This window comes from Podarcis vaucheri (genome assembly GCF_965113315.1).
Source record: "Podarcis vaucheri genome assembly, chromosome: 5".
Taxonomy (NCBI): Eukaryota; Metazoa; Chordata; class Lepidosauria; order Squamata; family Lacertidae; genus Podarcis; species Podarcis vaucheri.
The window spans coordinates 10938609-10964662 of record NC_138763.1 but is presented as its reverse complement, the minus strand read 5'-3'; the positions used below and the strand labels follow the sequence as shown (position 1 = coordinate 10964662).

General features: G+C 45.6%; 2 protein-coding genes across 2 annotated transcripts in view; both read left to right on the top strand.

The window, feature by feature from the left end:
• LOC309533262 (uncharacterized protein) overlaps positions 1-26054 on the top strand; it is a 464396-nt gene that overhangs the window by 344736 nt on the left and 93606 nt on the right. Inside the window, exon 6 of the mRNA XM_082224621.1 lies at positions 5670-5970. Coding sequence (XP_082080747.1) covers positions 5670-5970 — 301 coding nt within the window. The remainder of the gene's footprint in view (positions 1-5669; positions 5971-26054) is intronic.
• SOX2 (SRY-box transcription factor 2) lies at positions 21060-24237 on the top strand. Its single transcript, XM_082224592.1, has one exon. The coding sequence runs from the start codon at positions 21834-21836 to the stop codon at positions 22806-22808; it is 975 nt and encodes a 324-aa protein (XP_082080718.1). The 5' UTR covers positions 21060-21833; the 3' UTR covers positions 22809-24237.

Sequence of the window (26054 nt, the reverse complement as noted above, 5' to 3'; positions counted from 1 at the left end):
CTTCCATAAACATGGTTATCCAGTTCTCAGCCCAATTAAACTGAAGTCACGCATTAAAACTGTGTAAACAGCCCGATCCATAATCCTGTTGGTACATTTCAGATCCAATTGCTGTGAGCCACAATATCTTTACTCCGAAATAATTTTTATGTCAATGGGCTTCCTCCAGAGTAAGTGGTGTTTGGTGCATTGACGTGATGAAAAGGTAAAACGTGAAACCCTCGTGTAATCGAAGTACTTTCGCTTTACTCGGCCACAGACTGAGCTGTGGTCCGATTGACTTCAATGAGATTTAAATCTGCTCCAATCCGAATTATTCCGTCGTGTTGTTAGATGAATGAATTTATACGTGTCGGTGAATAGAAGCGAGTTCAACTTAAATTTGTACGCAGCACAGACACCCATTTAAGGGGAAGTAAATCGATTTAAATGGGACTTCACCTCCAGGTGAAATATGTTAATGAAACTTAATTTCCTGTGAAACTTCATTTCTCCTTGGAAGTCTGTCTATATGAATGGATTGTGTCAGGACAGTATTTTTAAGATCCAAAACGTTATTTGTGTTGGGTTAATTCAGGACAAACATATCTGGTCTAGATAATATAATTAATATATTTCCGGAGACGTTCAGACGGAGGTGAAGGAAAATTCACAGTACTCAACAGATGGGAATTTATTTATTTATTAAAAAAAATAAAGTAAAATCATTTTGGCTCCTGATAAGCCCACTTAATTAGAATTTGTTCTCAGAACTAGCTCGTTTTAGGATACAGACGTTATTACTGTATAAGAAAAAGAATATCAACTCCGAGTGAACATTTCTCTTCTTTAGCTCTGGAAGTTGGGCAGAGATACAGTTGCCTCTTCCTTTACCCGCAGGTCTCCCTAATAACTAAAATCAGTCATCGCCGGTCCTTGAACTTAAGCCTTTGGCTCCCATTAAATTTAGCATAATTTAAGTGCCTCTTCTGAACCTGGTGTGGATGGAAGTGCCCCAGAGGCGAAGAGAGAGCGGCAGCCTTTTTGGAACTTGTTGGATTAACGAGATTCGGAAAAGAAACTTTCAAGACTCACAAGCTTTAGACCGGCCAATTTTTAGTTTAGGAGCCTGAAAAAGATGGATATAGATTGCGGAACGACGTTGATTGTCGTCGTCCCGACCCCATCTGTTCTTAAGATTGTTCCACCGCGATCCACAAATCAATTAAGCCGAAGCACTTAGCGGATAAAATGGGAGGCGGATAAAAGAAGGGTGTGGCCACCTTGTGCTTTTGGGAGGTCAGTTAGGATATAAGATGTAATAATAAACGAAACGAAACAAACTGTGGCGGTAAAGTGCGTTCTGCCTGTGATGCACATTCCAATGGAAAAGTCCTGACTACGTTAATGATTCTGCCTTGTGCAATGCAACTGTACTGGCTTGAGTCCGGAGAGGCGGAACCAAGATGTGGATCAGGCTGTTAGAAGCAGACATTGGAGCCAGTTTGGTTCCTAATCCGTGTATTGCTTCGCCTGAACCAGTTTGGGGATCACGTTATTTGAAAGTGACATAGTGGTATAGGATTATCAGTCTGCCTTTCTAGAGAAAGCTCTGCATGCATACACGTACACAAAACATGCCTTGATAGCTATTAAGATATTGATCTCTCACTCTCTTTTATGTTCTGATTATGTGGTCAGCAACCCGTTTCCTATAACTTTTAGACATCTAAACCGGCACAGAGAGACGCCAACCGAGAAGAACTCTGTGACAGACCCATCTACAACTGTTGAGCCGAATTAGGCAAGCCTCCTTCAAACGGGTCCTTTATATGCATTATTTGTGTTTGATTTCTGTGTTATTTACACATTACCGACAGTATTAAAGTTGGAGCGCCTGTAAATTTCCTCCTGAGGTAAGAAGGGAATCGTGATGGCGGGTTCCTTTATTTCCTGGCCAATCGCGATTCTCCACAAAGTTTGCGGGGCGCTTTTCTGTTTGGCGGAATTCCCTGTTTCTGCTCTTCCACTTTAAGGGACCCCATTTTCAGATCCTGTTGGAAGAGACTCCTCTCTTCATCTGCATTTCCATCGCTGAAGCAAGGGATTGGGGATCAGTTAGTATTAACTAAACCGGATTAGTGATCATTGATCGTGGTGGTAGTAGCAGGATCTCGGCATATTCCCGATCCACGGCCCAGTGAAGGCCAACAGCCCGCGTGCGTAAAGCCGTGTGTGTAACCTTCAGACCCCCAGACCTACCCTTCCTCCGTGTACTGGAGACTGCCCCAGGCAATCCCTTGGGAGCTCCTCCCGTGAGATGACCCCCATCAGAATCGCCATCTATACAGAGCGAGGAGGGGGCAGCCTAAAGGAGCATTTCAGCTTAACTGCTTTGCGGACCGCCTTTGGCCCAGAGCGTTAAGGCTGCAGCCCGGACGCCTGAGTCCTTACGGCGCTGACGGTCCTTCGGCGCGCTGCTTACTCTGGAATAGATGGATTGACTCCCCGTGTGAGCGCGCAGAGGCGACAGTGGCAGCTCGACAAGCAAGATCGGTTGCAATCGAGGGACCGGCTGTCAAGTTAAACAAGCTTATGGGGTCAGGGTGGTGGGGTGCGTCATATAATTAATTTATACTTCATCCTTAGGCTCGTTTTAAAAGACGTTGGTAATAATCCCCGCTATTCTCTCTGCTTAAATGGTCTTTCAAAAATGAAGAGCCAGCGCAATGAATCTTCAGAAGAAAGGGGGAAGGCAAAAAAGTGAGGCGGGGGGACGGAAAGCCTAAAAATGGGATGCGAGGGTACAGGAGAATTGCCACCGTCTCTTCGGAAAAGTGCTACGAACCGTTAAGCCGAATAACTCCTACTAAAATCTGCGGGACTAAATGAAAGAAGCTCTGACGCTGCGATCCACAAATCTGCTAAGCCGAAGTGAAGCAGCGTCCCTTCCCCTTCCTGCTTAAATGTGGGTTATTTTGAATGGTATTATTTGACTCTAAGAGAAAGAAAAGTGGAGTTGGTCAATTTTCGCCTCATTGTTTCAGCTAGGAGTGAGATACCGTATCTCGCCCCTCCTCTCAGAAAATATCAATTTATGGTTCTGTTGATTTCAACGGACCTTAATTCCAGGTAATGGGGCTTGAGATCAGGAAACGATTGTCCTCATATCCCATTACTTTGGCTTATGTGACTTGTGGCTCCAGGTTCCAGGAACAATCTCGGAGTATACACGCCCTATTAAAGATTGGCTCTATTTCTGCAGGCACAGACGCCCAACGCCTTTCCCACGACCTCTGGAACACGGTTCCTGGTCTCTTGCTTGCTCTGAACAAGCCGAGGGAAGGGGAAAGGATTGGGGCAAGGCGAGCCACGTGCTGTGGGAAATGCCGCTCTCCGGGCGCCTGCTCCCCCCGAAGTGGTGTGGGGAGGGGCTGGCTTTGGCGCGTGTCACTTCTAATTCCCCAATAATCCCTTATTAGGTGACTTTCCAAGATGCGGCCTCTAAACCAATAATGGGAGGGGGGATTAAAAAGGAAAAGTGAAGACTGCAAGGGGGAAGCACATTTTATATGCTGGAAGAGGGGGAGTGCGATGTGGGAAAACTAATTAAAGAGTGGCACTCCTCCCCACCCACCCCCCCAAGGTTAAAAAGTCACGGAGGTAGGTTACGGTCAGGACAGGGTTACAGAAGCGGCTCGGACCGGAGCATCAATTCCTAAAGAAAGGTAGAGGAACACAGAGCCCCGCTCCCCAACTTCCCCGCCGCGCCCCCATTGTCTCTAAGCGCTCCTCTTCGGCCAATGGACGCCTTCTTCCTCCGGTGCGAAGCAAGCGCCCGCAACCCGGTTTGCTAAAGGCGTTGGAGTGGGGAGGATTTCTGCGCCTCGTGCGCCTCCTTTCCCAGGAATCCGAGAAAGGTGGCCCCTCCCCGTCGACAACCGGGCATCTCCCGTCGCCCCAATTAGCGCTGCTAATTTATTCGTGGCAAATAACGAACGAGGGTGGGTGGGTGTCTCCACTGGAGAGGGGGGGAAACAGTCGTGCTCATGTGACAAAGTTGAGACTTAAAAATTATCCAGTTTAACTTTTAGCACCGATTCGAGTTGAAATATATAGAAACAATGCCTTCTTCCTTCTGGAGGCTGCTTTGCTAGGGATTGCATGCCCCGGATCACAATCCGGTGTCCTTTTCGTGTGCCTCCTCTCTCTGTCAGTGTGTGCTGGGGGCTGGGGAGGAATCGCCGGGATCCGAATCGCCCCTCGCCACCGCAGGGGGGGGGGGACCCAAGCAGTGCTGAGGGGAAGTGTCACGGATGAACTTATCCTGTGTAAACATCCTTGTGAATCGAATCCATTCTGGAGAGGTTAGGGGCGCTTAAAAGGACGAGTAATCTTGACGGAGCAGAGATGCGTGTTAAACTTAGGTGGGAGGGACCCTTCAGACGTGACGGTGCAGAAGAAAAGGAAGCGCGTTGATTCGCAGCAGCGTCGGGGCTGAAGGCTGAGCAGGACCGGAAAGGGAACGAGCCGGGTGGGGGAAAGCTTGAATACTCTCAGAGTAGGTGCCCTGCGTTGCAGAGATTAGATGTGAATATAGCCTTTTCGAGTGGCGAATGTTTTAGCTTGATCTACAGCCCAATTAAACCGAGGTCCTTGAAAGTGTCGCCATTAGGTTCTATTGACTGTCATTTGCTTGTGGGATTGGCTAAAGAAAACTTTTTGTGGAGCTGGATCGGACTGATCTGGGGGTGGAGAGAGAGGCAAGCGTCTCTTCCTTGGTCACGCAGCTTGGACTGGAGGATCTGTTGAAACCCTGGGGGGGGGGGGAAACCAGGGCATAGACACGCACGCACAAATGTGTACAAATGTGTGGTCCACTTCAGTATTGCATATCCAATAATACCCTTCTCATGCCCTCTTCTGTAATTCTAATTTCCCTTTTTCCTTTTAAGCAATGGATACCACCCCCCAACTACTACCACCGCCCCATTGAAATAAACAGATGTTAGGGCCGATTAAGACCCGAGCAGGAGACACAAGCCCCCATCTTTAAAAAGAAATAGATCTATAGCAATAATAATAATAATAATAATAATAATAATAATAATAATAAGAGAGAGGCTAGGTCTTGCGAAGTCCTTTTCCATTTGTGTGCCTCCATTGGGCGGGAGCGGGGGGGGGGCAACCTAACCTAAATCTTTATCAAGCCCCTATTCTGTGGCTTCAATAAACAGAATTCCCATTACTTCACGGCGCCTTTTGTTGCCCCTATACAAATGAGAACAAAATGGTTATTCAGGAAAACGCTTTTCGATTTGTATTGTGTGTGGCATGCACAAAGCGCACTGTTATTGTATTAAAAAGAACCATCTGTAGCAGAAACAATAGCATCAAATTATCTTTGAATACCCACTGCAAAAATATAAAGCTTTTATTCTTTATTCTTATTCTCCTCTGCGGACGGAGGGGGGTTTGAGGGAGAGAGAGGAGGAGAGAGAAAGAGACGGAGAATTGACTTTTTTGTTGTTGTGGGTGCATTCTTATAACACACACACACACACACACACACAAAATCAGCCATTTGGATTTTTTAAGCCATACCATAAACGATTTTCCTCTCTCCCTGTCTCCCTCTCTCTCTCTCCCTCTCTCTTTCTCCCTCTCCCCCCTTGTTCCACGGGCTGCAGTTTAAAGCTAGGACTAGGATTTGAAGGATGTGTAGGCAACCCGGGTTGCCGGGGGAAGAAAAACGGAACTGGATTCACTCTGGCTGGAGAAGAAGAGGAAGGCTGGAGCGCGGGGGCTGGCGGGGGTGGGGGGCGCGAGAGAGGAGCCTCCGAGCATCCGCAAGTGCCGCCGTCCGGGGGAAAGTGCTCCAAGCCCCCGAGGAGGCCGAGCTGGGACGGAGGAGCCCCCGCGGACTTTGTCTTCCTTCTGCCAATCAAACGCCCTCCGAGCCGAGAGCCCAAAGTGGAGTGGCAGAAACCTGTAAGTAACTTGCACCAACTTTGACATGCACTGCCAGTCTCTGCTTTTACTTGCCTTTTCCGAGACTTGAGGGGCGGGGGGGGGGTTGGAATTAGATCTGGGAAATATACACACCTCCTGCGTTCCAGCCGTCAGGAAAAGAGCGTTGCACTTTGCAAATACTTAACATTTCTCACTCTCCCCCTTCCGCTTCTCCCCCCCACCCTCTCCTTTTTGGACTGAAAAGTACAGTTTCTGGAAAAATAAAATAATTGTTCTCCCTTTTCCATCCCTCCCTCCTTCCTTCCTTCCTTCCCCCCCCCCTTCTTGTTTGGGTTTGAGAGCAAAAGAGCCGTGTATTGCTTAATTGTGTGTGGGATTTTCTTTAAAAAGGTTTGCCCCTATTAGAGCGGGAAGTCCGAAGCAGCCTTGTTGTTGTTGTTGTTGTTGTTGTGTGTGTGTGTTCCCGTAAACGCCATTTGGCAAGAAAAAAAGAGATTTAGTTGAGCCAAACTTATTTTTTTTAAAAAAATATGAAAAAATGAGGAAGACACCAAACTATCGGGGACGATCTGCCCGTGCCCTATCTGAATCTATGACACCGTGCACGTTGAGTTTCCGGGAAACGGGTTAATGAAGGAAGATGTGCAGGCAGGAGCCGGGGGTGGGAGGGAAGGAAGGAAGAGGGAAATCAGGGAAGATGCATTACCTGAAATCTGCAAGGTGTTGTACGGTACCAGCTGCCGAGGCTCGCGCTTGCTCTCTCGCGCCCCCTAATGGTAAAATGAAGATCAGCCTTTAGTTTAAGCGCACGGAGGGGTGGGGGGTTGTCAGCTGTTTCTCTGTCTCTCTTCCCCACCCCCAACTTTCGTTATCGATTTGCAGCCCCCTTGAAAAAGAAAGGGGGGGTTTCTCCCTCACTGGCACTGCAATGCCTTCACAAAAAGCCTTACCGAACGCCTGACAATGCAAAAAAAAAGGCTAATTATAATTCAGGACCCCCCCCCCTATTTTAATTTTTAAAAGGAGGTAGCTCCCTTTACGAAGTTGTGAGTGTTTTGGATTTTCCCTCTATTTCTTTTTCATTATTTTTTTTAAAAAGCATTTGATAGATAAAGGTTAATCTTGGGTTGAATGACGGAGCTGTGATTGACAAGAGGAAAGGTGTTGAGGGCAGGTCGAGCTGTCTTATTTACAGCCCACTGCTTGCTATAGAGCCTTTGTTAGGACTGGGAAGCTAATTTAGCGCTGATCAAAAGCACCACGGAGTTAAAGGGCCTGGTAATGACTGCTAATTTCATTTCAGCCTCATACATCCCCGACCGCTGTAATTAAAGACGTGCTATTTAAATACAGGTGAAGAGGCTTTAAAAAAAGAAAAGAAAAAAAAGAGGGGGGTTGCTGTTGCAATTTTATTTAGCCTTTCCATCATAAATGGGTCCAGCTACAATGTGTGACTTAGTATTTAATTCTTAGCTTGTTTTGCTCTCCCCTCTAATGATTTGGCTTTTCTCTCGGGCACTCTCTAGTAATTTTAAAAAATAAAATAAAATAGATTCGAATGGAATAAATAAATGCAAGCCTTAATAGAAAGATCGCCCACAAATGCAGCAGGAGAAGAGAGTTTAACGTGCAGATATTTATTTTTGTTTGATACATTCAATCTGATGCAGCGACAGTCAGCGAGAAAGGACTGCACTGGTAATGTGGGGTGCGGGGTGGAAAAAAAAAGGGGAGGCAAAGATCAGGCTGCTTCTTTTTTTAAGTGCCTCTAAGGAAGATCATTTATTAATTAAATTATTTCCCCCACTTCATGTTAGATTTGTTGGCTCTGCAAACGATGTAATTTCTCAGCTGATGTAACAGTTTCTTTCTAGAGAGACATCAAAGGATAAAAGCTCTACATTTTTGTAGTTGGTTAAAATTGATACCAAAAAGGGGGGGGGGGAGAGAAAGAAAGAGAGGGAGAGAGACGGAAGTTAGCCTTTAATCTCTTTTTATCCATGAGGACTAAAGATCTGTACTCGACCCTGCTAAGCTTGCAAGCTTGCACCCGCTTCTTCCGGGGTTGTGATGGGCTTAGATGAGAGGCGGGGGCTGAGCTGGATGTCTGAGCGCCCCCTGTTGGCCACAGCGCCAGTCCTACGTAGAGCAATAACCTTGTTCTTGGGTGTTGGGTTCTGTGTCTTGCACATACAGTTTAGCAAACTTAACAAGATAAAATAGGCTAGCAATTAAAATCAAAGAATAGAAAAGGGCCGTACCTACCACACACTGCGCTTGCAAAAGTTTCCTTTTCAACATCAGTGAGCATTTCGAGGATCCAACCCGGATCCTACTTAAAGGGGGTGAAATGCTTCATTCTTGAGTTTTTAAAGTCCTCCTTCAATTCATAAGAGGCTTTTTTTAAAAAAAAGAAAAGAAAGTAACATATATATAATTTTAAAATAATTCCAACTCCCCGCGTTTTTTTATAAAAAGTATCTACTTTTTTAAAAGAGAGAGAGAGAGAAGTATGGCATCATGACATATGTTTAATTTGGAAATAATTAAAAGCCCATATGCTGGACTTCTAAAACAACAGAATCAGCATAACTGGAGATAGTTTAAAAAGCTGCAGTTATAATGAAACTTCTTTGCTGATATTTGGAGACCCTCCTGGGGGTGGGGGATCCAGCCAACAGGTTTCTTTTGAAATAAGATTTTAAATATTAGAGTAATAAAACAACAACACTTAACAAGTTGCCAGTCAAAAGAATAATATTTTTGTATATCTTTCTGAAGAGAATGTTTCAGCATCCCCCCCCCCCCGATAATTTTCTTGTCAACGTTATCTGGAAACACATTGGTAAAAATTATTATTAATAATAAAGCAAAATAAAATTGTTCAGATTCACCACTTTCCCTCATGTAAAACTATCTAGAAGTGTTAGACGTCTGGTCTTTGTGTTTGTAGCTTCTCGTCAATAGACAGAGGTCAGAATCCTAAGAACTCCTACTCGTTTGTTTTAAATTGTGCAGCCTTTTGAAAACGTGCTCAAAGTTGCTGACAGCAACAGATGGGTAAAAATTAAAACTACGGTCTGTAAAAAGTAAAAAACAAGCAAATAGCCTGCAATCACATCCATAAACATCTAAAGGGAGAATGTGGTACAAACCCAGGGTCACAACTTTTACTGAGTAAGGGCCATTAACATCATGGCACTTGCTTCTGAATAAATGCTTCTTAATCCTAATGGGTCTGATCCTCTACCCTCAAATATTGGTAACATAAACACTGCTACTTGAAAACAGGCCCTCTTTATTTCAGTTGAAGCTAAGTCCCAACAATAAGGCTGGCTGTATGAACCTATCCATATCTACTCGAAAGTAAGAGCCACTGAGTTCCATGGGACTTGCTCCCAGAGAAGTATGTGTAGGATTGAATCCCTAAAATTTCATTCTTCATCGTCATGTTCTGTCTCAAGCCGCCTCCCAAATCAAATTCTCTTGCTGCTGGTTTTTAATGAAAACACCTCTGTATGACCTCGTGATCCGGGAAAGTTGTCGTCCCTCAGTTTCCCAAAGTTTCCAATGTGAGAAGTACTGTGTGGGGTGGGTGGGGAGTTAGTTGCATGGGGGGGGGCTTTGTGTGGAGGTGGTATTTCTTTTGATATGAGCCGAACAGAGTTTAGAGGGGGCAAGTGAGAAAGAAGTGCCTTCAACAAACGGTGGCAAAGCAGACTCATTCAGTTCAATGGCAGCATCGCCCTGGAACGTGGCTTGCGTCCTCGACTGCGGTCATAGGTACACTGTCAACCCCATTGAACTGGGTGTGATTGAATAAACCTCCAGAGGGTCGTCCTAGGTAAGCCCTAGGCCCAACTTCTAGGGTCCTTGCCCGTTTCCTGTGTGAAAAGTAATCGGGCAAGGATAAGATCCCACAGAGCTCTTCAGAGGTGCTGCGGTCAAAACAAACAAACAAAGCCACGATGAGCAGCTTCTTCATCGCAACCCGGAGTCTTTTGTCTCCCTTGTGAAAACGCTCTGCTTTGAGAAGCGAAAAGGTTTCCCTTGTAGAGGTCCTCTAGGAAGCGGCCAGAGGCAATTCGCCACCGAGGTATGGATGCTTTCCTCCTTGGAAAGGAATCTGAGAGGGCAAGCAACACGGCTTAAGAATCCTTCAGCGAAACAGAAGTCCATACCCCAAACGCCCTTGCAGCTGCAGGAGCCTGGAAGGAAGAGCGGCGTCCCAAAGAGATCCCTTCCTAGCAACGGATTTGAGGGTCTGTGCGCACTCTGTATTCGAGTGTACATACAGTATTATATGTAAGAGGAAATCAGTCTTATTCATACAGAGTGCCATGTATAAACCACCGGATCCCGTGATGCTTCTGTCCGGAACCTTTCTTAACATTTGCTTGAACCTCCATGTAAAATGTACCGTTTTAAAAGCTTTAGGATGGAGAGTCCATCCACACCTTCTGGAGGGCCCTGCTGCAAAGAGTCCCCATTGCACACCAGTTAAGCAGGAACATTTCGACTGAAAGTGGTTAAGCCTACCACCCTGACCCAAGCAGTTAACGTGGAAGCAACAAATGCAGCTTGTGTATGACTCCCAGGAAATTCGCATTCAGATAGGCTGGCTTTTATTTTTACCTGTAGTAAAAATGCATCTAGGCGTTCGTTGCCTGTTTCTCTATCCATCTGTCTGCATCCATCCTGAGTGTGAATTCTTTCATTAAGATTATATGCGGATAGTTACATAAGAATTAAAATATACTTCGCCTCCCCACTTTCATGGCTGCTCTCAGACAATAACATCCGAATCAAAACAAGCTACAATCCATGCAACCACCTGATCTATCCAATAATGAAAGGACAACAATTACAGAATAACAAACCTTTTCCTGGTCGCCACTGGCCTAACCCCCGAAGGTGTGTCACCTGTTTGAGCAGGACCTCAGATGACGATGTTGAGGGCAAGTTCACATCTAGACAAGCGTTTCTGTTAAAAACCAATCCCTCAGGTTCGAGCTTGCCATTTTTAGACCGCGGAGCAAGTACACCTGTAACACATCTCTAGAGTCACCCCACAGCAATGACTCAAAATAACGTACGTGGGAGCTCAGTCTTCCCAAGGCCTCGTCCAGATGAGTTTTCCTTAACACATTTGCAGATGTGCCAGTGTGGTGTGGTGGTTAGGGTGTTGGACGAGACTAGGGTTCAAATTCCCATTCAGCTATGAAGCTGACTGGGTGACCTTGGGCCAGCCACCATCCCTTAGCGGCTTAGCCAAAGGGACCTCACAGGATTGTTGCGAAGATAATATGGAGAGGGGCAGAGCCATATACGTCACCCTGAGCTCCTTGGAATGAAGGTAGAATATGAAAGCAAAAATGCAAAATAACACTAAAATAAAGGTTGCTAGATTAGACTCTCTGGGATTCCAGGGAGGATGCGTTTCTCTTAGCCCTGTCACCTTGTTTTCTAGGCTGAAAAACTTATGAAGTGACCTCTCACTAAATATTCAAAGAAGCACCCCAGTCCTTCTGCAGCCTAGGCGCATTTACATGAGGTCGGTTGTCTCTGGGCTCGATCCAGAGGAGATTATTGACACTGCGAATCATAACGGCCGGAGAAGCCTCTTCTTGTCTGCCAGATCAATCAGTGAGCTCCGCATTACAGTATTTAGTGAACTGAGTGTAGATCAGCCCTTCATTAGGGTTGATATCGAGAGTGAATCGTGAAGCAAATGAATTAGGAGGTATTTCATAACAAAACCTACTCAGAGATTATCACGTTTTCTCCTTTATGTTAATATTTTTACTTGGTAATATTCGCTGCTCGCCTTGAGCCCTTGTAGATCAGGTGTGCTGGTAGTCTCAGAACGCACCCCCGACCCCTTCTTTCCAGTGTCCGCCATTCGCATTCCGAGGTTGCAAAAAACAAGAAGCTTTCAAGAACTTCTCCGCTGTCAGCCCTGTCTGAAATGTGGAAAGAAAAGTGTCTCTTTGGATTCGGATCGACGTGCTCTGATCTCTAGGCCATTTCTTAAAATGGGAAGGAAGTTCATCCCATAGACACAAACACAAAATTATTTAAAAGTCCTGCTCCGGAACTGCTTGGAGAGTTTCTCCCTTCCCGCCCCGCGGACCCCTGGCCCTGGAGAACTGACACAGCCCAGTTAAGATACCCCACCACTCTGAACGCTTTTCTGGAAAGCAGAGTCCCACAATTTTCAGTTAGAGTTACACAGGAGCCCAAAGCTGTTTCTTGAAGCCCCATAAAGTAAAATGGGGGTTATTTTGCGCAACGGATGTGCTTGGGATTGTGGCAGCTTTCCCCCCATTAAGCTGGAAGCAGTTTTGTAGAGTTGACATTGTCCCCGAGGCACGCGTCCATCTCTGTCTCATTAGTTGCAGCTCTGCGCACAGTTGGGCAGCTTAAATCCTATTGAAGTCCATGGGACCGGCGCAGCATTTTTGCAGGAATGCAGCTCTTGACTCCAGTGACACCAGCAGCGTGTTCCCCGACCCAGGTGGATTTAAACTGAGTTAAAACCCGGACTCGGCAGTACTGCGTGACTAGAAGTCCCATTATAATTATTGAAACATTCATGTGATTGTATCAGAGTACTAATCCCGGAGTAGTAAATCTGCAGCAGTAGTGACAGGCCGTCCGACCTTGAACACATTTACTATTATTGTAATGTACCTACAGTTTTCTAGAAACGGATTCCAGCATTTCCGCTGAAGAAGTACGTTGACCTCAACTGCATTTGCTTGGATATGGCTTATTGACATCAATAGGATTTACTTCCGAGTATATTCTGGTCCAAAGCGCATTAGCTAGAACTGCATTCCACAGAATTTACTTCCGTCTGACACTCCTCTGGGTTGCCGCCATAAAGCGTTTGGTTGGCCAGGGTGTGAGGATGAAGACTCAGCTAGTACAATCTTACTTTTGACATGTTGTTGAAAGGAATGGGGATTTCCTCCAAGTAATGAACCAGAGAACCTTCTTGCCACGTGAGTGTGCACAGGACTGCAACCCTGTTAAACAGGAATTTAGCAAGTTTCAGTGGGAAAGAAAGTTTGCTTGTTAAAAACCGTCAGGCAAAAGTGATCCTGACGGGAGATCACGGAGGCTGCGCTCTGCGCGCCCTTTCCCAAAGGGAGACCTGTTAGGTTGTTGCCGCAAAATCAGCCGAGATTCTTGTGGCACCTTAAGCACGAAAACATGTATTGTGAAGTGGAATGGCGTCGACGCTGTCACTTGCAAGCTATCCACGCTTTCCTTGAAAAAACGCTTTGCTCTGCGCTGTGAGACTTTGACTTCCGATTAAAGGTGCAGCGCAGCGCACCGAAAGAGTCTTTATTTAGTGGTCCTGGAATGTCGCATTTATTTTCGAGATTCTGGGGTGCTTATTTTAAAGCAAGGGTGTGTGATCACATTTATTCGGAAGAAGGAGAGAATGGGGGATAGAGTAGTATTGGAGTGGGGTGTTGAAGCAGAAGGGTAATTACGAGGGTTTTTAAAGACGCCAGCTGCGTCTAAACACACCACTTGGAAGTTAGTCTCCGCTGGATCCTATGGAATTTATTTCCAGGACGCCTATTTAGGATGTTGGTGAAAAGGCGCAGACAAGATAAGGAGGATTTAGGTGCCCCTGAATAGGCATTAACCACCCTGCCCATATTCAGGGTGGTCAAAGAGAGGCAGAGGAGTTACCTTTGTTCTCTGCCTATCAATGCATTTTTGGGAGTGAAGAGAGGATTGTAATCCTCTTTGCAGCATTTACTGCGAGATCGTCTGATGCAGATTACAGTTACAGATGGGTAGCCGTGTTGGTCTGCCATAGTCAAAATAAAAAAATTCCTTCCTGTAGCACCTTAAAGACCAACTAAGTTAGTTCTTGGTATAAGCTTTCGTGTGCATGCACACGAAAGCTTATACCAAGAACTAACTTAGTTGGTCTTTAAGGTGCTACAGGAAGGAATTTTTTTATGATGCAGATTAGTAATATTCTTTAGAGGGGACGTGTTTAGGATTGGGCTCCTCAAGGTATCTCGAGGAGCCCAATCCTAAACACGTTCCCTCTAAAATCCCACCGAACTGAATGGGACTTAACTTTCCATGGCTGCGATCCTAAAGCTACTTGATTTGAAAGTAAGCTCAACCGCAACACAGTGCAATTTACTTTAAAGCGAATGTGTGAAGAATTGGGGGTAAAAATCTTGCTCAGTATCAGGATAGTTAAGGGGTGATCACGCCTACCTTTACCACCAAGAGAAATGGAAATTCCGATCAGTATTTGCAGATAGGCAACTGAGGGTGGAATTTAATTTGGGTTACTTGAGGCGGGATACAAATATGGGATCTTATGCGTCTAGTTTGTGGGGTCTGGGATGGGAGTTGGTGGGTATTACAAATTCATTCATTATGAATGAAAGCCTTGGTTTCCTGACCTCCTCCTCCTCCTTCTTCAATCACTCGTTGCCGAGTAAGATTGTCTTCCACGAAAACGGTCTTAACAGTGAGTCCGTAAGTGACTGTGGAGGCCATTCCTGGATCCACACATCCTTCCACAGTGGGAACATAGGTTTCCGGGCGGGAGTTGATCACTATGAGGGTTTGCCAAGCACGTTTCTCCCTTTCGTCCTGAGTTCGAGCGTCTTCAAAACCCATGACACCTTTGGTAAAGGCTGTTCCCCAATTGGAGCGCTCGCAGGCCAACCTACAAGATGCACTCATCAAGCTCCTTACTCTGGAGTAGCCCCTCTAGAATTAAGGGGACCGTTTGGTTTGCTGAACTGTGCAGCCCGGTGACCTTTCATCCAATCTCTCTAACAGGTGGTTTGCTATCCTCTCCGCTGTTTTCAGTACTAACCGGATATACCCAACAACCTCTTTAAAAACAAGCAAAAAACCAAAACAAAACCCGTTGTTTTAGAGGGAGAGGTAGTCGCATCGTACCCATTGAGGTCGACGAATTCATTAAGAAGATTTTGTTTTTGTTACCTTATTTTTATTATCTTATTTTGTCTTGGGGTCCTTCATCTGAAACCGCGTGTTTGTGTGTAAATGTAGGACAACCTGGAAGAGCGCGGGTGGCAGTTCGGTCAAGGCTCTCTCACTACCGAGAGAAAAGAAATACTCCTTTCTTATATAATAACGTCATTAATGGTAGTTAAGACTAAAGAATTATCTGCAAAAACCTTGACCTGCCTTCTTTCGGTTGTTGGAGGTAAAAGGAGGGGAGACAATCTGAGAGTCTGGCGACTTATGGGGCAGAGTTGGGTTTAGTGAGGAATCACTGTCGCCCCCTCCCCCTAAGAAACATAATACTGCATCTGAGAGTGACAATCGGGTGGCTTGCTGGACAAAGAGCCAAAGCAGTTTAAACACCTTCAGGTAGCAATTTCAAAGTAATAAGCGGTTTTTAACTATTATAAAAGTAATTTTAAAGACTGAAACCACTCGTTTACATATTTTGAAATGTGCATTTACACACACACGATTTCTTATTAATTCACTGTGAGCACCGCGATCTGGGTTTCTAAAAATGAAATGAAATAAAATAAAATAACGTACATCATTTTTCACCACCTCCCTTTTCTCTTTCTCCAACTACCCCAAAAAGTTCCACTTTCACAGTTATTGGTGTGGGTCTTGCGTTATTTGTGCTATCTAGGAATCCATAACCGATATATAGGAGAAAACGTCGAGTTTACTTTAAATCAGTCCTGAGTGGAATTCTCCTTTATTCTAGAACGGAAATGTTTCTTAACATAAGGGAAGTCCACATGTTAGGTGCATATTCGGAATGCTGCTAAACAAACAAACAAAAGTATTGGTGTTGCTCATATTATAAGCCTATGTCTAGCATAAGATAGATGGGATCATACTAGCATATGGCTGGGGTGGAATATAATATGAGACCTCCGGGTATAAGGGGGTGTACAAATTCAATAATAATAAAAAAGATATAGCTGTCCTAAGAATGTGGAATATGTTTATATAATATAACTGTATATAACTATTAACTTACATGGTAGTTCATACAAGATGAATAATATTGTACAATAATTCCCAAGTGATGAACCAAATGCATATATTATCCTATATTACATGATATATTAAATTACTATACTGCTCTTATTACAGTTAGTTCTGAACAGTCTCTAGGGATGCATTTTCTTGTTTATCTAGCTTTTAAGATGTCTAGCTTTCAAAGACAGCATGACATTCCATTATTTGAGTGGTGTTCTGAATTTTTGGCAGTCAATGATGAGTTTTAATATATAACTGTCAATATAGTTTTAAAAGTGAAAACAAAACATTTCTTTCTTGAATGTACTATCTACTATGAAGGGCCCTTCTTTCCAACAGATTTATTGGACCTGGAACTATTTCTTATCTCTCCCTCCACCGAAATTCATCAGCATACTCATTTTTCTTGTGACTTTTTGAAATAACTAGAATTTACAGTAGTTGGCGACTACTTTGTTTTAAAGAACCATGTTAAAATGGGGTTTTTGAAAAATGTATTCAAGCAAGTCAAAGAGTACAGGGAGAGTATTTGTGTACTCGTTACATTTGTTATTTAAAAAGAAATCTTTGGGGGCAATAAAATAAAAACTTTTGAGGTCACAGGTTGACATTTTGCAGACAATTGAGTTATCAAGGCAGTAATTATTTCACAGGGAGGTAAAAATTCTCTTAGCCCCTAACTGTCAAACAGGAGGCTCTTTTCAGAGTCCCCTCCCCCTTCAAATTACAACATTAAATAAAGAAAAGAACTCGGTCCTTCCTAGCCAAAGGGTCTGTGAGTGGTTAAACAGAGCCCCCACCCCCACCCCACCCCAATACTGGTGGTCGTCAAACTCTGCTAATTAACAATGCTGAGAAATTCCATCCTAACAAGGACATTCTCTAAGTCTCCGCTGGTTCCCTGCCGCTCGCCTTCATTTCCATAAGAAGATTAAGAGTACAGGAGAACACACTCAAATGCAGATGTAGAAAAGAAGGGTTTTTAACGAGCATCATAATAGTAAGATGCTTGGCTAGCTCCCGCCTAATTGCTGCAAGTTAAACCTCTATTTGCAGCTCAGGACCAAATAAAATAAAATAAAACAGGGGGCCGTAATCTTTCCATCTCCTGAAGACAAGATAACTTGGTAAGTTAAGACTGAGCAAAGACAAACCAATAATCGTACTAATAAAAATATATACCCCCCCCCTGCAGCCGAACACACACACACACGTCGGGATATGCCAGCCTTTGCTGACTTAAGTGGTAGTTTAGATCAGAAAGAAAGTAAATACAAATCCGAGGCATTAAAACATTCAACACCTCTTCTTAATAAGCTCATAACAGTAACTCTTCCCCCCCGCCTTAACACTCTGTCGCTGTGAAACATTGGGAGGGGGCTGTTTATTTCATTTCCATAAATTATACCAAAGGCAACGAATTTTAAATCCATTCAGATTAAAACGTCGCTCTCCAGGCCTCTCTTTAGAGAATGTCTGTATCCTACCATTGGCGGAGGGGGGAAATGAATGAGGTGCTGTTAGTCTGAATCAGAAGATAAAACCGTGGGTGACTCTATCGCTATCTCAGTTTATCTTTACCTATGTGTGCACAAATATTGTTTAAGAGGGAAGCCAGGATCTCTCGACACATATACGTGTATACCTAGGTCTGAAAAAGGAAAAGTGAAGATTGGGCGCGGGTGGGGGGGGCGTGCAATGCGCTATCGCTTTTATCTTATTTTTCTATAGCGCATTATTATGTATATATGCCAGAGACAGTTCATTGCACTGATAAGGAAAACACGGCTAATTAAAATAAAGCGGTAAATACTCGTGATAACGCAATTGTTAGGTAGCTCCATACCTTATTTAGATGATAAATGCAATTAACAAAGAGCGAAACCAGCCACTTTAACCTCTTAACTGTGTTATTATAGAGTTCAGTGCCAATAAAAAGCATCTAGTTATGCGTTTGTGTGTGTGTGGATTGGGGGGGGGGGAATCACTCCCAGCCTCTCCTCTTCCCCAATCCGCTAGGAGACTGCCTCCATGTACAGTAAGATGTGTGTGCTGCCCCCCTTTAAAAAAAATATACCTCACCAGCCATCAGTTATCATTGTATTAACAGAGACAAAATCACAGCCTCCCACACCCACCCCTTTTCTTCGAACTTAATTATCCATAAGATTTTTTTTTAAGGACGTTATCAACTATTTAGGCTAAATTATAAACAACAACAAAGTTAAATATGGTGCCTGGACAACTAGGCGTGCTCCATATATGTGTGGGGCGGAGAGTCGGTGGGAGAGGAGCTCAGCGTTAACTGTCTGTTTTCTTCCACATACGGGAAAATGTAAGGGCCACGGTTGGGTATTATTTACTACGATTGCAATGAATAAAATCAAGGAGGCTACGTGGAAGCTAGCGGTCTGAGGATTGCAGGCGCAGGCTTCTATTCCTAATTTCTAAGTCTCAGTAAGGAAATATACAAATAAATAAACTAATATTAATGAGCCTAACGAAGTAGAGTAGCGATGATATTCACATTGCCCAGCTACCTGCTCTATTATTTCAAGCCTTGTTGAGAAGTATTTGGTTTATAGGGAAAATAAGTGTGTATGAGAGAGAGTGTGTGTGTGTGTGTGTTTTAGAGGGGGAAAGGCGAATTGACCAGTAGGGGGCGCACCAACCCCATGCGTAAAACCCCCAGCGCTAAAAGTCCAGGCGTCCTTCCAGACGCTTCTCCTTTCCTTTTGTGTTTCAAAATCACTCCTCAGCTTTTTTTTTTAACTGACCCGATTAAGAGTTTTAAAATGTTATCAGGACTTTCTCAGTTTGTGCAGTCTTTCTCCAAGTCCCAAAGAAGAAATAAAAATATAGTTCATATTAGGGAAGCCATTCCCCACCCAGCCCCCTCCCTACTCTCCTTCCTTCCGCGGCATCCCTCTGAAGTTTTCCAACAAACTTAAAAAAGAAAAATCGGGGCTAGCGGGAAGACCTGTTTTATTTCGTGTGTGTGTGTCGGGCCTTCTCTTTCTAAGTTGGATGTAGCTTGCTGTATTTTCTGAACGCGGTCTGAAAAGGGTCCTTCACGTGCATGCAGAAAAAGCGTGAAAGCGATGTCGAGTAGGAGAAGGTGGGGGAGAAAATAATCTATTTGCCGGAGTTTCCAACAAAACGGAACGTGTCCAGCAATAGAAATCTCTACATTTTTTCCTATTCAGTTTCAGGGGTTAAAGCGGCGCTGGGGGGGGGGGGGAGAGCGAGTCCCCGCAACAATGTTTAAGCACTTTATAAAGCTGAAACGGTGCGCGGGGGAGGGGTGCGCGCGTGCGTTTCTTTGTATTCAAGTGCGTTTTAGCCCCAAAGATCCTAGTAAACTTAGCTGGCGCTTTGTTGAGCATCGTGACAGGGGGGAAAGAAGAGCTACCTATTTGTAACAGCTGGGTCGCCAACTCGCCGTGGCCGGGGGGGGGGATAAATCTCATCTCACCTCTCTCTCTCCCCCCCACCCACTCCCACTCCCCCGCGGGCCCCAGTCGAAAAGCTTCCCTCCAGCACCTCCTGCGCGCGCGCCCGTGGCCCTCCCTCCTGCCCGGTCCCTTCCCCACTTCCTCTTGTCCCTGCGCACCTGCTTCGCGAGGCTGGCAAGGGAGGGGAAGGAGGAAGGCCACGCTTTGTAACCGTGGAGAAGAAGGTTGCGGGGAGGGTGGGGAGCGATTGCGGCGCAAGGAGGGGGGATACAGTTTTTTTAGGAGGGTTTCTGGGCTTTTCACCCAATCTCGCCTTTAGACTTTTGAGGGAGTAGAGGAGTGCGGGGTAAGGGGAGAGAAAGACAGGCAGGCAAGTAGCACTCCTTTATTTCGCGTAGAAATGTCTGCGGCAAAGCAGCCACCAGAGGAATATTGGAGAGGATCAGATGTTGAGGGGGGCGGGAGAGGGAGCCCAGCTTGGCGTTGCTTTCAGGCGTGGAATTGGGGGAAGGGGCAGAAAGAGGCCAACGAGCCTGGAGGGAACTTGGCGTCGGTCGAGAAAGGAAAACAGCCCTCCAAACCGAAATGCCTTGCCTGGGGAAGTAAATCTCGCGGGTGCCAATGACACGGGTGCGCGCAAGGGAACCTCGTGTAAATTAAGAGCCACCGAAGGCCAGGCAAATCGCAGTAGCCCTGGGTCGCAGCGATAGCCGAAGAACCCAGCCATATACAAGTTTATTAAGAAATATGTCCCCTTGCCTGCGGTGTGAGGACCTCAAGTGAGCGTGCAGGGAGGTCATCGCAGCCTTGTCCATAAGCAGGACCAGGAGGGGTCTGCTGCTCTTGCCGAGGCTGGGTTCTGCCCATTTGTCTGCTCCTAAGTGCCCCAGGGGCCACCATGGGCCTTATTTTCTAGTAAACTTGGTTGCACAGCCACCAGAAGGAGGGCAACCTCAGCGGAAAGGGCGTAAGGGGTCAGATCGGTTGGAGCAGAAGGCGTCTAGGCCTAGCGCAGGGGCCTTATTTTGCAGGAGGGGCTGTCAGCAGTTTTGGGCAGCAAACGAGGTCCTTACAAAAGCAGTGGGGACTGTTTGTGGGCTCCCTGCGTTTCGTGCTGGTTAGCAGCCTGCGCTGGTCGTAGAGGCATTGTTATGGGGGGGCTGAGCAATTGGGAAAGGAAGCCAAACTAGCAGATCCCTCGTCCTGCTAAAATCCTAAGAAGGAGCCTTCAGAATCAGGGTTGCTGCCTTTCCTTCTCTCCCCACCCCCCATCTGTCACGCAAAAAATGAAAATAAAGAGGGGGGAGTTGCAACCTTCCTCACTCAGTCTCAAGTCAACATCAAGTTGTTGCGGAGTGGGGCTTTTTGTTGTTTTGTTTTTAATGTCGCAAGAATGCTGTTTACACACTTCCTCCTCAAGGCGTGTGTGACCTGTTGCTTGTAAGAGGAGCTCCAAGGGGCCCTTTCAGTGGCTGCCTCGAAGACCCGCCTCCTCGTCCTCCTCCTCGCCCTCCCTCGCTCTCTCTCTCTCTCTCTCGCTCTCTTCCCGCTTCCCCAAGCCGAGCTGTCCCGGCTGGCGCGCGGGAAGCCCCGCCCCCTTTCATGCAAAACTCCAAGTCGAGGCTTGTGCTCAGTGGAGGAGCCGGCGGGCGCTGATTGGCCGGGGCAAACGCATTTATTCCCTGACAAGCCCCCCATCACATGGATGGTTGTCTATTAACTTGTTCAAAAAAGTATCAGGAGTTGTCAAGGCAGAGAGAGAGAGAGAAAGACAGAGGGAGAGAGTGTGAGAGTGAGTGTTTAGGAGGGGGAAAAACACACACACACACAAAAACAACAACAACAAAAAAGGGGGGAAAGGGACTTTTGCTGGCTCTTTTAGTCTTACAGAGATACAGAAAGAGAGAGAGAGAGAGAGAAAAGAAGGAAAGAATCACAAGAAAGAAAGGAGGGGAAACGGACCAGGAAGAAGTTTCTCAATCAAGACTCTCCAAGCCTTCTTTGTTATGCTTCTCCTGCTTGAATAGTCGTCCGTGGGCTGCTTGCAGAGGGAGGAAGATCCCGGTGTTGATCCGATCGGGGGAGGATCTGTTTTGGAGGGGGAGCTCTCCCCTCCCTCCCCCCTCCCAGAGAAGACAAGTCCAGGTTGGGACACTCTCGAGCTCCTGTCGGCTGCCTTTCCTCTTCGCTTTTGTCCCACCTACAGACCCTTCCTTTTCCTTTTTTGGGGGGGCGATTGTCGGATTCCTCTCTCCCTCGCCCTCTCTCTATGCGCCGGTGTGCTTTTTACTAGCCGGAGTTCCTCGAAGCTGCGTTGGTTTGTTTGCCCACCACCATTCCGAAACCTCCCGGCCGCCCGTTGCTGCGCCCCCTCGGCCGAAAAAAGCCGTTTGAATGTACAACATGATGGAAACCGAACTGAAGCCTCCCGCCCCCCAGCAGACAGCGGGGGGAGGCGCGGGGGGCAACAGTAATTCCGGGGCCAGCAACCAGAAGAACAGCCCGGACCGGGTCAAGAGACCCATGAACGCCTTTATGGTGTGGTCCCGGGGCCAGCGGCGGAAGATGGCGCAGGAGAACCCCAAAATGCACAACTCGGAGATCAGCAAGCGCCTCGGGGCCGAGTGGAAACTTCTCTCGGAGGCTGAGAAGAGACCTTTCATCGACGAAGCCAAGCGGCTGCGCGCCTTGCACATGAAGGAACACCCGGATTATAAATACCGACCCCGGAGGAAAACCAAGACGCTGATGAAGAAGGATAAGTACACTTTGCCGGGCGGGTTGCTGGCGCCGGGCTCCAACTCCATGGGCGCGGGGGTCGGCGTGGGGGCCACGCTGGGCGCGGCCGGAGTCAACCAGCGGATGGACAGCTACGCGCACATGAACGGCTGGACCAACGGCGGCTACGGAATGATGCAGGAGCAGCTGGGCTACCCGCAGCACCCGGGCCTGAACGCGCACAACGCCGCGGCCGCCGCCGCCGCCGCGCAGATGCAGCCCATGCACCGCTACGACGTGAGCGCCTTGCAGTACAACTCCATGGCGGGCTCTCAGACTTACATGAACGGCTCGCCCACCTACAGCAGCATGTCCTATTCGCAGCAGGGGACCCCGGGGATGAGCCTGGGCTCCATGGGATCCGTGGTCAAGACGGAGTCCAGCTCCAGTCCCCCCGTGGTCACGTCTTCTTCCCATTCCAGGGCTCCGTGCCAAACCGGAGACCTCCGGGACATGATCAGCATGTACCTGCCCGGGCCTGAAGTGGCGGAGCCGGCCGCCCCCAGCAGACTGCACATGTCGCAGCATTACCAGAACGCACCTGTGCCCGGCACGGCCATAAACGGCACGCTCCCGCTCTCCCATATGTAAGACCCACGGGGGGTGGGCGAGACGCAAGGAAGGCGCGAGGGCGAGAAATCTAGACCGAGCAACAAACTTTTATTAGAAATTCTGAACTTCTGACTTTCCCCCCCTTTCCCCCCTTCCTGTCCTCTTTTTCTGGGGGGGACACTATTTTTGTACAGAGAATAACTGGGTAGGGAGAAACCAATCAGATACAAAAAAATGAAAAAAAAAAATCCAAACCCATCAAGGAACTTGTATAGATCTTTTTATTTTTGTTTTCTCCCTCCCTCTCCTTTGGAAAGGGATGCGACTCCACCAAACCTGTTCTCCCCCGTCCCTCCCACCCCCACCCTCGAAGTTCCTATGGAAATGGTACTTTGCAGGAAAGGTTTTTAAAAGTAAAAAATAAAAAAAGTCTTGACCCATAATCTTTAGAACTAGACTCCAGAAAGCGACGTAGGAAGGTGGGAGGGGGGAAGGGAAGGAGACTGGGAAATGGGGTGGGAAATGTTTTAATATTTGCAAGCAACTTTTGTACAGTATTTATCAAAATAAACATGGCAATCGAAAAGCCCATTGTTTATATTAAAAAGAGGAGGGGGGAAACCTTGAGAATTTGCCAATTATTTTTAAAATACATCAGAGTCTACTTAAGACGTTCTGATAATTGGATAGATGGATTTATAGCAGCTGCACAAAAAAGGAAGCTGAATTTTATTTTAAAACAAAAATCTGGACGTTTTAATTGTTTTAGCAATTGTACAAAAGGCAAAAAAATAAATAGAATAAGTACTTGCATACCATTGAACTGGAACTGTTTTTTTTATATAAAAGGGCAAAAGTTTAGGGTGTACTACATTTTTTACACGTTGTTTAAAAAGCAAAAATTGTCTTGCAGGTTCACACACATTTGTTAATTTAAATAGCTTTTTTTGTTTTCAAACTTTCTCCTGTTCAGCTAAAACGACAGCAAAACAATCTGAAATTCTTGTGTTTGAAATATTTTCTTATGGTTTGTAATATTTCTGTAAATTTATTGTGACGCTATTTTAAGTTCTTTTAATTTTTGTCCCTCCTCATTTCCCGTAGTTGTACTCGGCTGTGTATTATCTGAAATCAGTCCGCCGGCAGTCCATGTGTATGTGGGTGTGCATATATGTATATTATATATATAGACACACACACATATACATACATACATCTATATATACACATGTATATATACATATACATGGATATGTATATATACACAGACATATATATATTTGAACTAATACCATCCTTATAAACAGGTACATATTTGAGTTAAGTTTTTACTCCATTATGCACAGTTTGAGATAAATAAATTTTTGAAATATGGACACTGAAATAACACTTGAGTCTTCGATTTATTTTCAGAAAGCAGGATGAATTTTATGTTATTTTTTTAATTCCGTGCTGCTCAAGGACCAGTTATAAACTGGTGTGATAAATAATATTGTAGAATAAAACTCTAGGAATGAGGAAATCTTTTCCTGCTTTGTTTTCAGAAGGTAATTTCAATGCCAATTAGTTTCTACTTAAAATAATGCGAGGCCTGAAATTGGATGTGGCCCAGATAACTATATGAAATGAGTAATCCTTCGACAATGGAAAACGCAGCCGACTGTAAGTGACACTTTTCTTCTGCTATAATAAATGAGAAAAGTAACATGGCATAGAAAGTCGGTTGGGTGATTTTCGCTGCTGGAAGAAACGACCACTTGTTGCCACCTGAAAGCTGACCAAAGCCCCCGGAGTTCAGATGAGGCTGGACTGTTAACGCGAGGAGAACCATCAGAAGTAGGAAGCGAGCGAGGTGCGTGGCTCTCTTAACTTCTCTCGTAAGCAGGGCGATCTCCGCTTGAAGCGCTGTGCTTTGGGAGAAAATGGACTTGAAGTGAGGCTTGGTTGGCTGGGGTTTGCGTGTGTGCTGGTGTGTGCTTTCTACAGTCCTCCGTGTGTGTTTTGGGGAAATGGCAAAGTCGCGGTTTCAAGACAATTGCACCACAACAACGCAAAAACGGGCAGCTCTCTGCGCCTTTCTAAACTTTCCCTGGTTTGTTTTTTTCATTGCAGACGAGGGGGTTTGGGGTCTCTGAGGAGGTGGGGAAAGAGATAGCCAGGGCGAGGGGGTGGGTGGGGTGGATTTAAATGTAAGCCAACAATACTGAGAATAATAATCTATTCCATTTTGTAATGCCATAGGCTTTCACAAAAGCTCTCTCTTCCTAGTTCATAATTCACCAGCGAGGTGAAGCAGCCAGTTTCAGGAAAAAGCTGCGAAACTCAAGCCCTCTCCCGCCCCTCCAAAACGCACATTAAAGAAGACAACTTCGTCTGGCAGAGAGGTATATCTTGTTTAACTTTATGCTGTTATTTTCATTGTACCCTTAAATATACTTTTTTTAAAAGTAAGAAAAAGTATGTCGAGTCTTAGCTTGTAAAGATATCTGCTTTCCCACACCTCTCCATTTGTAATGCACCTGTTTGTTGGGTAAATTCTACTGAAATGAATGGGACTTTATTTGCAACCCTAAAATATTTATGCGGAAGTAAAGCCCGATGAAAATCAATAGGACTTATTTTCAAGTATAGGTATTTAGGACTGGGCTGCGATTCTTGCAGACAAATGCCTGAGGATCGTGGAAGTGAGAGTTTTGTGAATCGTAGTTTGCATTTTAAACAGGCTTATAGAGAAGTATGCTCTGTGGGAATCAATGGAAAAACTAATGCCAAATCTGGGGTGAAAATGGAATAAATCCGGGCCTGTACGGTAGAGCCCTCGCCACAGAAGCTTAAGACATTGGCGCAGACTAGATTTCTCTCTGGAAATCCTTCAGGCACTATAGAGCCATTTCCCTCCTACATACAGCAAATTTCAGAAAGTATACATTTCACCACCCGAACCAAAAATGAATACTGTTGTTTAGGATTTCTGAAAGCCATTTCAGAGTAGAACGTTTTGGGGGAAATCGTACATTATTTTTTTTAAGCTGAAGAAGCAAGTGTTTAATTATTCCTCAGCAAACTATTATTTCTCAGTGAATGGCAATTGTTAGCTGTTTCAATTTATTCATTTATTTTAGAGATTCTTCCTTAGCTGCTAGCTTAGGCCGCTTACTGGCATCTCAGCTGAAATCCATTTGTTTGGGAAAGTGGCACTGTGTGCTTGGACGGCTTCCTAACAGACCCTAAACATACTTACTGGGAGGGAATTTCCAGTAAATCTGTTCCAAATCGGGCTCCAAG

Coding starts and splice junctions, on each gene's coding strand:
- SOX2 (XM_082224592.1), top strand. CDS start 21,834: ATGTACAACATGATGGAAACCGAACTGAAGCCTCCCGCCCCCCAGCAG.